Source organism: Castor canadensis, chromosome 6 (assembly GCF_047511655.1).
Source record: "Castor canadensis chromosome 6, mCasCan1.hap1v2, whole genome shotgun sequence".
NCBI lineage: Eukaryota > Metazoa > Chordata > Mammalia > Rodentia > Castoridae > Castor > Castor canadensis.
In genome coordinates this window covers 34859317-34873285 of record NC_133391.1, presented here as the reverse complement: position 1 = coordinate 34873285, position 13969 = coordinate 34859317, and the positions used below count along the sequence as shown (strand labels likewise).

The window sequence follows — 13969 nt, the reverse complement described above, 5'->3', positions numbered from 1 at the left end:
CCACTTTCAAAGGACAAGATAAGGAGGGAGCTTTTCTGAATAAAGCCAATTAGAGACCCTTGATTGCCCTTTTGAAAGACATTCTCTGAATCAGATCCAGGCACAGACAAAATGATGGGAAATTCTGGGGAAGGCTATGGAGAGGCAGAAGGGAACTAGGCTGCCTTAACTGTGAACTTTTTCTGGGACAGGTGGGATGTTCTCAGTTACTGAAGGAATCTGAGAAGCCACTACAGACTGGCCTCCCAACGGGGCTGAATGAGAGTCAGTCAAGTGGCCCTTTGGGAGGGGACAGCCCCTCTGTAGGTGAGTATTTATTGAGATTCACTTGGGGGAAGGAAGCTCATAGAGATGTGTTTGATGATTCAGTGTACAGTAGTAATTATTATTATCATTATTATTGTCGTGCTAGGGATCAAATCCAGGGCCTTATGCATGCTAGGCAAATATTCTACCATCAAGCTATGTCCTTAGCTCTTGAATTTTTGAGATGGGGCTTACTATGTAGCTCAGGTTGGTCTTGAATTCTAGATCCTTCTGCCTCTGCTTCCTGAGTGCTGGAATTACAGGCACAAATACAGGCATGTACCACCACGCCTGATCAGGGCTTGTTTAATTAAAGTAGGAATTGAGAGGAAGTCCATCTATATACAAGTGTATTCTACAGACTATGTAGAATCACACAAAAGGAGTTCCAAGAGTAGGAGAATTTTATCAAGCCAAAGTAACCTTTTGAATTACTCTTTACTATGTAAGTTTATATTTTTTAAAAGCTGATATAGGCCAGGTGTATAGCTCACACTTGCCTAGCATGCATGAAGCACTGGCTATGATCCTGTTCATTGCTAGAGAAAAAAGAAATTAGGACATTTAAATTCTTAATTTCTAGTTCTTTTTTTTAGATATTGTAACCTAGTAAAGGACTCTTAAAATTTTCCTCCATGCTTTTAGAAGTCTTTGTAGGAAAGGAATTGTTACAGCTTTCTGTTCCTGCTCAGAAATGGAATCATATCTGAAATGAGTTGCATTAGGATAAAAATGAGTGAGACATTCAAAATGTAAATAGACTGGTTTAAGGTTAGGAAGATCTTTTTTAATTAAAGACGAGGTCTCACTTTGTAATTTAGGCTGGCCTTGAACTGCTTCCTGCCTCAGTTTCTGGAGTTCTGGAATTTCAGGCCTGCACTGCCACTCCTGACCATAGTTTTCCTGAAGGACGAATCTTCATGGTGTCTGGTTTAGAAATTCAGTCTACACTAGGTCGTGCAGGTCTTTGGGGGCAAACACTGAGAAAAATTAGTATGCAGTTCTGAGCTTTAATACTAAGGACAGCAAAAACCCATGGTTAACTCCAGTGATTCCTTGTTTTTTAGAGTTAGAGAAGAAGGCCAATCTCCTCAAGTGCGAGTACTGTGGGAAGTATGCCCCTGCTGAACAGTTTCGTGGCTCTAAGAGGTTTTGCTCCATGACTTGTGCTAAGAGGTACTGTGGACACATCTGCTTGGCCCTCAGCACTGGTTCCCTGTTGAATGTTACATTCCTTCTCCAGGATGACCTACAGCTGATACTTTGTGTTCCACTCCTTGCTTTAGTTTCTCCAAATCAGCTCTTAAAATACCAGCTCATACTTAGGGAAGGATATGATGTAGGCTACTGTAGCACCTTGACATCCTACATGTGCCCTGACTTGTAGGTATAATGTGAGCTGTAGCCACCAGTTCCGGCTGAAGAGGAAAAAAATGAAAGAGTTTCAAGAAGCCAACTATGCTCGTGTTCGTAGGCGAGGACCTCGCCGCAGCTCATCTGACATTGCCCGTGCCAAGATCCAGGGCAAGCGCCACCGGGTGAGTAGCAGAGCCAGCTACTTTGAAAACGGGCCTTTCCACTTCCCCCAGAGGGCAATTCCTTTGTTGAAGTAAAAGGATGTGAGACCAGAACTGTGGTTTCACATTGATTGCATTACTCCAAATTCTAAGCATTCTGGCCTCCTTTGTCTTCTTTCACCTAATCATATTTGTAAATCCTTACACTGTACTTGAGGAGACAACACTAGATCACTTGTTAGTACAAAGAAAGTGATATTACAGTTCGAATTTGAAAGGTACTTGTGAGTAGGCTTCTGGCATCTGCAGGTGAAGTGCAGATTCACATGGGAAGGGAGTGGGGAGCTCATGAAACTGTTTTGCTGACCTGTTTTGCTTGTTTCTTTACAGGGTCAGGAGGACTCTAGCCGGGGTTCAGATAATTCCAGTTATGATGAAGCACTCTCCCCAACATCTCCTGGGCCACTGTCAGTCAGAGCTGGGCATGGAGACCGTGACCTAGGGAACACCATTACAGCTCCACCAACACCAGAATTGCATGGGATCAACCCTGTGTTCTTGTCTAGTAATCCTAGCCGATGGAGTGTAGAGGAGGTGTATGAATTTATTGCTTCTCTCCAAGGTATGAAGGGGTCCCTCCAACAGAATACGGGCCTTTGGTCTTAGGTCATCCCACATGGGCCTTCATAAGAGGGAACATAACTGACTTGTAAGCAGTTGGGCTTGAGTACAGTAGTACAGAAGCTCTTCCAGTAAGTTATTCAAGTTGCTTGCCTACAGCTTGGTTTCCTAGTTTCACTCCGGGTTGACACTTATCTTCTACCATGACAAAAATTTTGTAGTGTTTAATTTTCATACTATGTTTCAGCTGTATTTCTCACCAGTAAATTCTGGATAAAATACGTTGTGTGATTTAAGTATGATCCCTCTATGAATGAAGGACTATTTTCAGTGGAGAACATTAGAAACTAAAGGACCATTGTTGCTCCACTTCTAAGGCAGAACTGCTGTTCATAAGACAAAATCACTTTATCCTTGCTATTTGCCTGAATTCCGGGCCCTAAAACAAAAATGTTGTAAAGGCTCTTAACTTCAATCTTTTTTTCCAGTGTAAAAGAAAACATGCATATATTCTTTTTCCTAAGTTATTTGAAGTTATTTGCATGGTTGAACCACTGAGTTTTTTTTTTTTTTTTTTTTTTGTAATAGCTAATGGCTCTAATTTTGCTTTCAAAGCTTGCTGTCTTAGAAAAAATGCTTTGGGGTTAACCATTCCTAGGCCTGTTTTAGTTCCCCTCTCATGCTGCTACCGTGCAGTTTCTCACACGTCTCACCTTTTCCTTCTAGGCTGCCAGGAGATTGCAGAGGAGTTTCGTTCCCAGGAGATTGATGGACAGGCCCTTTTATTACTTAAAGAAGAACATCTTATGAGTGCCATGAACATCAAACTGGGCCCTGCCCTCAAGATCTGTGCCAAGATAAATGTCCTCAAGGAGACCTAAGGTGGCCCTCTTGCACAAACTAGCCTAAGGCAGACACTCCCCACTGTCTAGGTTATAACCTGGAACTAGCAGACTTTGCAGGCAAGAAAGAGCTGTTCCTTCTATAGGGGGATTAACAAGACAGGGAAGAGAAGTGCAAGAATTGGTTGCTGGTGCTACATGGTGGCAGCTTTGACATTTTCTCTGGGTTTCACTTTAAAAAAAATCTTTACAGTTTTTCACATTTCCACCTACCTTAGTCCAATCTTTATAAAGAAGCAGTCTAGAGAACTGAACTGCTTAGCCTTATCCTGGAGTGGAGCATCTGGCCAGGGTCTGTTCTCAAGAGGAGGAATATATTGTATGGTAAGGCAAGGAAATGGGTGGAATGTAGATTTGCCTCCCCAGTGGGAGAGGTAGGGTTTTCCTAGCTTGTGTGACACAAGTAGCAAAATCTGGTACTCCCCCTTTTCCCTCTGGATTGTCTCACTGTAGCTGTGGCTCAGTTTCCTTTGTTATCACTTGCTCCCTTAGTATTGAATATTTTCTCCTGCATCCATGGCAGGGTTACCAGCCAGTGTAGACACTTGGTTGGCATCTTTCTGATTTGCTGCAGGGACTAAAAGTGTTTGACTGGCACATGTGTGGCTGTTGTCATTCTTTCTGCATCCCCCTCCTCCCTTCCAGTGTATCTGTCATCTTCTACCGTACCTTTTTTTTTTCAATTCCAACTCTGCTTTGTCCTATAGCTTTATAAACAGGAGTGTGTGGGGCTGAGGTCAGGATTATAAGTTACCTGCCTTAGGCGCTTATACAACAAATATTAAATATTTTTTTCTTCCTTAGTAAAAGGATGAATATTGGTCTCAGTTGTCTAACTCCATTCCAGTAATTCAGCTCTCTCACACAAATAACAAAGACAGCATGTTTTGTTTGTTTTTTTAATCATTAAGTGTTTTTGTACAAAAAAAGTGGTGTAATTTTTTTTTTTTTTTTTACATTTTAAAACACCAGGGTATGGGGGAGGAATGCAAACCAGTAACAAAGAAGATGCTTTTTATAATAATATTTTGTAACATTATTTCCCTGTTTAGAAAGGAGAAAAAAACCCAGCTCTAACAGTATTGAAAAGTCCAAAGATGAAATAATTTCATTTTCTTCTCTAAAGCTATATTATAAAAGGCCCCCTGCCTAGTAATTCCATCCCTTATATCCAGTGGAGCCATGTTAGTGGCCTAGGGGTTCACTGTTACAGAAAGATCAGCCTAGAATTCTGGGCACATGACCTAAACAGAAAGATAAAAGCATCAGAGGATTAAAAACCTTTCCCCACATAAATGTGGGCAAGAAGACACTTCCCTGAGCCAGCAGAAGGGACAGGTGCAGCATTCCACACCCAGAGTAGAGGACTGCAAAGCCCCCCATGTCCTACTTCTACTTCCATTCCCTTTCCAGAAGATTGGAAAAAAAAACAAAAGTCAAATAACCACAGGCCTGTGAAAAAAGTGCAACTTATGTTTAGAAATACTGGTAGAGGGAAATAGGGTTAACAACAGCTTTACCAGCTGTACAAATGGGAGGAAAAGACCCCACACCACAAGGTAAACATACTCCTGTTCTGGAACCCCTACAGCATAGGTCTGTTTCAACTTCCCCTTCCAATGGACTGGATTGGCAGATTAGCCATTCTGGCTACACATGGGATTGACAGCCACAAGACCAATCCAGGGCCCAATTCCAGCTATAAAGTCACCCCAATGCCTACAAAGGATTTGGTGGTACCTTAGAAATCTATAACTAGGAAATTTCACATTTTTCCTGTCCTAATCCCAGAAATGGGAGAAAGAAGTCTAGAATATCTCCAGGCTCAGATCAAATGGGAATACTTGTGATTACCAAGTAATCACAGCAAAGTAGTTCTAAGAAGCAGAAGTGACATCCAGATTCTCATGGAGACAACTATAGGGCACAGAGTAATAGCATGAAAACAGTCAAATGAATAAATAAATGTATGCTTTTTTTTTGTAATTAGAGGAATCCAGTGTCTCAAAAACTTAGGAAATATGTTCTAAAGGATGGGGCCAATGACCCTTTTGTCCACTTTTAACTGTCCTACTTGTATCTTCTGATAGCAAGAGATAGTACAGTAGCCTCTGCTTTCACAGTCCTGTTATATAATCTCTGTCCTAGAACTGTACCTTTCTAGAGAAGAGCAAAACAGGAAGCAAAGGGAAAGCAGTTTTAGTGAGAAGAGGATGCAAATCAAAAACTGGAAAGCAGGAACAGCATTAAGGGCAAGATGAGACTGTAGTGGAGACTGCTTGAGAAATCTGGCTTGAGTATGCTTTGGTTTGGGGGACTGAAGAAGAGGCTGGAAATTTAAAGTGCAATCACATTGGTAATAAATGATCATCCCTTTCTTCTGACTCCTCCCCTAGCTGGTCATCCCCCACACCACGATATGCAGCAGGAACGTTGCGGGGTTTAGAACGGCACACAAAATCACAACCATCCTGTAAGGAAAAAAAAAGAAATGATAATCTAGTATTTCCAACTTGAGGGGATATTTATGGTTTCAGAATGTGATAAGTAGTTTTCCTTGGGGATAATTAAAAGGACCCCCTGCCCCCAATCCAAGGATTAGCTTAAATTCAACTTAGGGAATACAAAGAGATTTTTTCTAATCAGGCTACAACTTTTCCCCACCTCGGCTGTCATAACTAAATTGGATTTGGAGATCATCTAATTGACAATATTGATCTTTTCAGCTACATCTTAAGAAGTCCAAAAACTGATGACATACTACTTATTTCTTTATATTATGGCAATCAACTGTTTTGCTTTGCTAGGACTTTATGATATTGGCACCCAATGTCCCAGCAAACTTGTCTGTTGAGCAAACCAAGACTATTGGTTACCCAACCTTGTCCACAGGCTATAGACTCAGCCAGTTTCCTGTTACTTACTGCCACCAGGTTGCCAAGATCCTGCCAGAAGGCTAAGTGAGGAAACTGCTCCATTCCTTTGGCTCCTACTACTAGTCGCTGGTATAAGAAACCCCCGATGATATAGACAGAAACCAGTGATGCAAACCTGCAGAGGAAGAAAGGCATCTATACTTAAAAACTGAAGCCCGGTCTATCAGGCCTGTAACCTTAGCTACTCAGAAGGCAGAGATCAGGAGGATCATGGTTCATATAGCCAGCCTAGGCAAATAGTTTGGGAGACCCCATCTTGAAAAACCCAACACTGAAAGAGCTGGTGGAGTGGCTCAAGTGGTAGGTAGACTGCCTGCCTAGCAAGCATGAAGCCCTGAATTCAAACCCTAGCACTGTCAAAAGACAAACAAAAGCCTGAAGCTTGGAGCTGTATACATGTATTCCCACCTACTTGGGAGGCTGAGGCAGGAGGATCACCAATTCCAGGCTAATCTGGGGTTACAGAGTGAGACCCTGCCTCAAACAAAAAACCAACATTCTTCCCTCCAAAGAAACAATGAAATGTAGATATTACGGGTAACTTCTATGTTCAATGTTAGCTATTTTCTAAGCGATGTTCTATGAAAAGAGAAAAAAGGGTAGTGATGAAAATGAAAAAGGGGGGCTGGTAGCTTCCTTAGAAAACCCACCAAGAATGCTATCAATTTGATAGAAGCAAAGGCTCAGAAAAAAAAGTGACCCAGTGTGTGCTTGTAGCAGCCAGGAACAATACAGTAGACATGGTTTTGTTTCTCCAGTGTTTCAATAATCTAATGGGATAGTACTAAAAACTGTCCAGCCCTCCAGTTGGTGAGGGGGAATCTCCAAAGGCAAATATTTATTGGGGAGTAAATATTCTCAATATTTAATTTCTTTAAGCTTGCATAGTCAAGAGTCAGTATTTTCAGTCACCTCTAATTTGTGTAACACATGCACATACCACAATGTGTGTCCTTAATCACCAAATAGTCACTGATTCAGTTAAAAAAAGGGGATTTTACTAATAAGAAAGGAAAAGTACTCACGTGACAAGTAAGATAGAACCCACACTGAGGTGGGAGACCTCTGGGGAACAGGCTAGGCTGCTATCCATCTCAAAGAGGTAGAAACAATCTTGGACTTTGCCTCGCTCCTCAGACACTGGGTTAAAATTGTCCTAATAATGACAGGACCAAACATAATATTTATGTGGTAAAGTGTTTTAACTATTATCCAATCAATGAAGGAAAAAAACTCAAACATTTGTTCTTCCTGGTCCAGTAGCCTATTTTCCTTGTAAGATGGATGATGGGTGTCTGGCACAGGGAAAAACTAAACTAGTTTTCTGATGTCCACCCCGACATTAAGAATCTTGTTCCCTTTGGATATTTTCTCCACCTTGGGTCAGTCCTTTCAATCTCTTGCCTATAATATTCCCCAGGGTGCCTCACCGCCAGGGTATGTCGATTACAGGAGATCATCACCACTGCTCGACGCTGCTCCTTGCCACAGTGGTTGTCGTATTCATCACCCCCTTTATAAATCAGCATAATCCAATTACCTAAGGAGGGACAAGGAAATGACACTATGGGATGGAAGGGAAAACAGGCAACTAGGTAGTAATAATCCTCATTGGTAAGAGCTCTGTATACCAGAAGTGTCAAATTAGAACCTGCTTCTTTATAAAACTTTATGTTCCCTTGTTTTAGACAACTGAAGTCCTATTCATGTAAGAATAATCTTTCCACATTAAAGATAGGCAACTTACAGTGTGAAAACCTTTATGGTCCATACCTTAGTACTGATTCACATTTTCTGAATACATGCTAACAGCAAAAGAAGAGGTTCCATATAACTGGTAGGCAGCAGGGAGAAGCCTATCACTTAAAATTAGCCACAGATAAATTCAAAGTATATGAGTTTTTTGAGATGGGAATACATTTCTCTTTAGTATGTACTGTATTTAAAGTATCATTTGATCCAACAATCTTAGATTTTCAATTTTGCATATAAAAACAAGATAAACAACTTGAGATGACTTTTTCAAAGCTACAGGACTAGGAAATATGGTGAGCTCAGTCAAGAATGCACTTACCTGATCTTGGCCCCAAACTGTCTTACATTTTATTATTTATAGGAGTGAGTATTTACACTGGACAATTTAGTTATTTATCTGCTTATGGGAAGGAGTTAGACAATAAGTGCTCATCACACAGTCCTTTTCAGCAACACGGTTTTATGACTTTTGAGAAACATTACCACCTTAGCATAAGTAGGTGGGAAATTTTTTACAGACTTCCTGGTTTGCAAAAAAGCTTAAACCATTCAAATTTAACTGGCATGCTTTGATTAATTTGATGAGAAGTCAAATGGTGTGGAATATATTAAGTATCTGGATAAATACAAGGAGTCTAGGCTACACAATTCTGGTTGATTTTTTTTTTTTTTGGTGGTGCTGGGGACTGAACCACATTAGGCAAATGGTCTACCCTTGAGCTACACACCTATGCCTATATTATTCTTTTAGCATGAGTTTTTCACTATCTTCAAACACTAAATGCCTTAAACTGTGGCTCCACAACAGTTGTGGAACTAGGTGCCCTGTGTTTTATAGTCTCAGGTGTACCAAATCACACATAATGTGATATACTGAAGAAACAGAAAGGCCAAGGCAGGATTGTTGAAAAGATGGACTTGGGATAAATTAATCATCAGAAGGAGTCTTACTTCCATTGAAGATGTGAGTCTCATTGAGTCTCCCTACTACTGTCTCCTTCCCATTACTTTTGTTGATCTGCACCAGGCCTGCCCCAGAGGTGTGGTTGCCAGCTTCCCTGCACACTCTGAATATGTAGATATAAGTTTCTGAGCCTTGGCCCACAGTACTCTCAAAACTGTAAAGTGAAATGGGAAGAAAGAAGAGTTACTAGCTATTAGATTCAGGAAGAACCATCCTCCCCTCCAATCATTTGGTGACAAAAACAAAATGTGCTTGATTTACTCATCTGATGTCATGGCTAAATGTAACAGTGTATCATCTGTTGAATTATGAGACACAACCCTGACAGACCATCCTAATTGTTGATGATAGACAATTACATGATTAAAATATGCCATCTAAGACAATTACACCTTCTAGATTATTTCTACAATGCCTATTCTAGGCTATGCTAATGTGTTAGCTACCATTTCCCCATAACAAGGGTCCAAGTTAATGGACACTTCCATGATTTTTTTTGCCAGTACTGGGGTTTGAATTCAGGGCTTTACACTTGCTAGGCAGTTGCTCTACCACTTGAGCCACTCCATTAGCCCTTTTTTGTGTTGTCTCACAAACTATTTCCCCAGGCTGCCTCCAAACTTCGATCCTCCTGAGTAGCTAGGATAACAGGCATGAGGCACAGGTGCCTGGGCTACTTCCGTTTCTTAAGGCTTCAGATTTATGTATCTGAGGATTCCCGACACTAATGATGACGTGTATAGATCAAAACATGTCATCTAATTCTTCTAAAATTCTGTTATACTGAGGCATCAAATAATGCTTGAATTTCTACAAGCTGGCCTCTTGGATCCAGTCTTGGACATAGCTATACTTCTGTGGAAGATAAAGTGAACTGCACACTGTTACAAAAAATTGGGCTGAAAATTTGCTGTATATCATTAAAGAGAGCAATTTGTCATGACCAAATAAAATTAATACTGCTTTAAGTTCAGATTAGAACCTATCATTCACACATTCACTATACAAAACTGAATAAAAAACCAGTAAAAAGAAAAGACTCTAATAAAGACAGTTTCTTAAGCCCTTTAAGGTTTCCCCATTTACCTTTTATTAAACAGGGGTTTCAGCCTTGTCACCAGAGCCAGTTCTTTCTCTGACTCTTTACCCTTATCTCCTACCAGGTCACAAGTTTTTTCTTCTGTCTGCCAAGATTCTTTCACTGCCACAGCCAAGAGTAGCAGCAATAGCAGTCCAGTCCTCCAGCAGCTAAAGAAGGGGAACATTCTTTTGGCAGGGAGTATGTGTTGGAGAGGGCAGGCAGGATCAGAAGAGAAGGGAAAGAGATAAAACCACATGAATGTATAATAAATGCATGCATTTGGATTATGCAGAAAGTACAATTCTTTGACATATGCCAACAAATAGTACATTTAAATATCTCTATGTCAAGAGTACCTATAGCAGGAAACCCATATAACTTTTAGTCTAATTTATAGGTGAGTCCTTCAAGACAAACTATGGGAGTACAAAGGAGGAAAGAATAAAGAAATTACTTAATTATGACAGCTTGGGTGAAACCATCTTTGCTTCTTTACTGTTTGGTGAAAAGTTACATTGATAGCTCATTACTCAAAGTTTAATACAAGTTTACAGATTTAAGCTAGTTACCTTCCCTAAGAAAACACTTAATTACAATTTTTTTTGTGTGTGTGAAACAGGGGTTTGAACTCAGGGCTTCATGCTTGCAAAGCAGACACTCTTGCTTGAGCCACACCTCTAGTTCATTTTGCTCTGGTTATTTTGGAAATGGGGTCTCATGAACTATTTGTCCAGGCTAGCCTCAAACTGCGATCCTCCCAATCTCAGCCTCCTCAGTAGCTAGGATTACAGGTGTGAGCCACAGGTACCTGGTTTAAATTATGATTTAAATGAACCCTTGAGTATGTGTAGTTGGCAGTTATTAAGAAGGATGTGAAATAGAGAAAGGAACTTGAATATTTTGGGCCCTAATTTCTCATATCAGTATTCCAGGAGCATCCAATCATCTTTGCTCATATTTATCATAAGAATGCTAAATAGATGTAAATACAGCTATAGTACCTAAAACTTCGTATTCATATATTCTCATGTTTTATCTTCTCTGAAAAATAATTTAATCATTTAAGTTATAGGAGGAAGAAAATTCACTAGGTCAAATTAAATAGTTTGAAGAAGTCTTCTAAAAACTACCCCACCCCTGTACAAGTCACAAATTTCAAGGGCTTCTAGATTTCTTGTAAGTATAGTTGTCTCATTTTATTTTCTCTAATCCATTTTTATACCAAGAACACACTGATTTACTCTTGAAGAAGACCTAACTCTGGTATACATTAATGATCCCTCAGGCCATTGCTTTTTGTTAATTTCATAACAGTATCATTAATTTTTCTGATGCAAAATTTACTCTACTGAACTTTGCTTACTTAAGACAGGAAAATGGAAGCTCTAACCCTGAGCCCTAAATGTACTTTCCCTTCTCCCCTGACAATCTTGTATTTGATTTTGTATTTCCCACACATCACTAGGGCAACATATGCTTGGGAAGTTATTTATCCTAAACATCAGTTCACTATAGTAATACTAATAAAGTATTTCCAGAGAATAATGCTAGCCAAGAGGTCAAAGGCCCCCACAAACACATTTAAAGTACCCAAACCACAACAGTAGGAAACAGTTAATAGAGTGATAGAATTCAGTCAGGCACTGTTTGAAGCACTTAACATGTATTAACTAATTAATCCCCCCAAACAACCCTAAGCAATAAATAGTTATTGTCCATATTTCACAGATAAGAAAATAGACACAGCTAAGGGAGTAAGCATGAGCTCTGGCTTCATAGCTCATGGGCTATGCTTAACCATTACAGTACATCTCTTGTCATAATTATTGAGGGATGAGAATAGTTAACCAAAGCTGTGCTACTGGCTTTCCCCCTCCTCCCAGAGAAATCAAGAAGGAGAAGTGACTCCTCCTCACATGGTTCACTGAAGTGGAATAAAGAGCTCAGATTTTAAACTCCTACCTTCCCCAAGTTAACCTATTGCTAACATACTTGACCAGCTGATTCACTAGAAAGAAATAGGAAACTCTTTTTGTTAGATTTAGCATGCTATTTTTCTTAGGGCCTAATTTTCCCAGGCGTAGTTTCTGGAGGGATGCTTAAACACAGAATGCTGTGTTCACTGGCCTCAAAGTTAGTTCCTTATTTGTTAACAGTTGACGAGGATAAATTTAAATTATTCTCTCTTTCCTGCTTAATCTGTGGGTTTACATTTAAGATGCTTCTCTTTGATTCAGTGTGGTGTATGCTCTAAATGCTTTACCTAGATTGTTAATCTTCACAACTCAGAAAATTAGGTATAATTTTCCCCATTTTAAAGACAAGGAAACTAGCTGAGTGCTGGAGGCTCAGAGCTATAATCCTAGCTACTTGGGAAGCAGAGATCAGAAGGATTGTGGTTTGAAACCAGCCCCAAGCAAATAGTCCAAGAGACCCTTTCTTGAAAACACCCAACACACACACCAAAGGAAAAAAAAAAAGGGCTGGTGGAGTGGCTCAAGCAGCACCTGCCTAGCAAGTGTGAAGCCCTGAATTCAAATCCCGGTACTACCAAAAAAAAAAAGATTTTTAAAAAGATGAGGAAACCAATGCTTGCTTCAGGTTATAGAAATATTAAACTTGTGAAGTTACTGGGGCAACTTGGATGATTAATGGCATAGAGGTATTTGCTGGGAAACTGATATACACAGGGGTACAACAATTAGAGAAAGTCTGATATCCAAGGGCTGGGCAGTCCCTTTTTATTGATACAATTAGATTCTCCAGGTGCAAGCATTTATCCAGATCCTTTGGAAACTTGAATTTTATGATCTTGAAAAAAATCTCTTTCAATTTTCTTATTCTATGGAGACAGATCTCTTTGGCAATGTTGAAAAATCATCCTTTATTGGGATGGCCATTGGCTATGACAGGAACCTGGAAGCAGCTTACATCTCTGGGTCTCTGTAGCACTTTACTTCCCAACTCTTGAAGACTAGCCATGGCCACTGTCCAATGGAATCTCTACTTTCTTCCCGCTAGTTCTTTTCTGATTGCTTATCCCCTTTCTACAGCAGCCTACTCTTTTAGAAAAGCAGCCCTGTGCTGAAAGAACCTAAGAGAAGGGGTTTTATGTCCCAGCTCCCCACAAGGAGAATCACAAGATAATCTCTGTGTTATTCACGCTGATCCACACCAAGCTGACACCCTCAAACCTCGTCCAGCATTCCAGAGACCGTCACTTTCCATCTGTTTGGAGTTACACCTAACTTACACGATGCCGCCTTACTCTCCTTCCATGATGCAGCCCCACACCCCTTCTACAAGCACTCAGTAACACTTCAAACAGGACTCCGTACCCGGGGACCTTCCCTTCCCTCCCTTCAAAATACGGTGCATTCCCTCTGGTCGTGGAAGTCCCCTCTCTCCCTGCCTCCTATGGGGACTCTGAAGCTGGCACCCTCACGCCTCCGCCTTCACTCGGCCCTAGGGCTCCACAGCCGGAACTCTGGCCAGCACCATGGCCAAGCTTGACTTGGCGACACCCGTTCTGTCAGACGCTGGGGTGTGAGTACCCCAGCCCGCCTCCTCCTCCTCGCCCCTCGCACTCACGTGTCACGGGAGAATGGCGTAGCCAAAGCGCAAAACCCGCGGATGAATAATTTTCTGAGGTAGGGAGACGCGGCCAGCAAGAGGCCAGCCGCGAACCCCAGTGCCAGAGCTCCTGTCAGAGGCCAGTGTTCCCCCAGGATCTTCGCTGTCCCCCACTCCAGGAACCGGAAACAGGAAGCGCCAAGCGGCTGCTGGGCAACTGCTCCTCCCACTAGACCCCGCGCCATGTGACCACAGTACCATTTCTCCCCTTTCCTCTTTCCGGGCTCCCTGACAATCCTAAACTCTGATTGGCC

General features: G+C 41.1%; 2 protein-coding genes across 5 annotated transcripts in view; one reads left to right on the top strand and one right to left on the bottom strand.

The window, feature by feature from the left end:
* The window catches only part of Phc1 (polyhomeotic homolog 1), a 23471-nt gene extending 17777 nt beyond the window's left edge, over positions 1 to 5694 (top strand). For all 3 annotated transcript variants that reach the window (XM_020181544.2, XM_020181545.2, XM_020181543.2), the window contains 5 exons: positions 192 to 306; positions 1374 to 1482; positions 1694 to 1844; positions 2214 to 2445; positions 3171 to 5694. In XM_020181544.2, the coding sequence (XP_020037133.2) occupies positions 192 to 306; positions 1374 to 1482; positions 1694 to 1844; positions 2214 to 2445; positions 3171 to 3325 (762 nt within the window). In that variant the 3' untranslated portion in view covers positions 3326 to 5694. The remainder of the gene's footprint in view (positions 1 to 191; positions 307 to 1373; positions 1483 to 1693; positions 1845 to 2213; positions 2446 to 3170) is intronic.
* Positions 4232 to 13969, bottom strand: M6pr (mannose-6-phosphate receptor, cation dependent). Of its 2 annotated transcripts, none has more exons than XM_020181547.2 (7): positions 13674 to 13969; positions 10088 to 10249; positions 8989 to 9155; positions 7713 to 7822; positions 7308 to 7438; positions 6271 to 6397; positions 4232 to 5817 (listed from the first exon to the last, which is right to left on the bottom strand). In XM_020181547.2, exons 1-7 carry the CDS (start codon positions 13898 to 13900, stop codon positions 5695 to 5697), a joined length of 1047 nt encoding a protein of 348 aa, XP_020037136.1. In that variant the 5' UTR covers positions 13901 to 13969; the 3' UTR covers positions 4232 to 5694. The 2 variants fall into 2 exon arrangements, with proteins under 2 accessions (XP_020037136.1, XP_020037135.1); XM_020181546.2 differs by having other exon boundaries at positions 10088 to 10267; positions 13674 to 13886.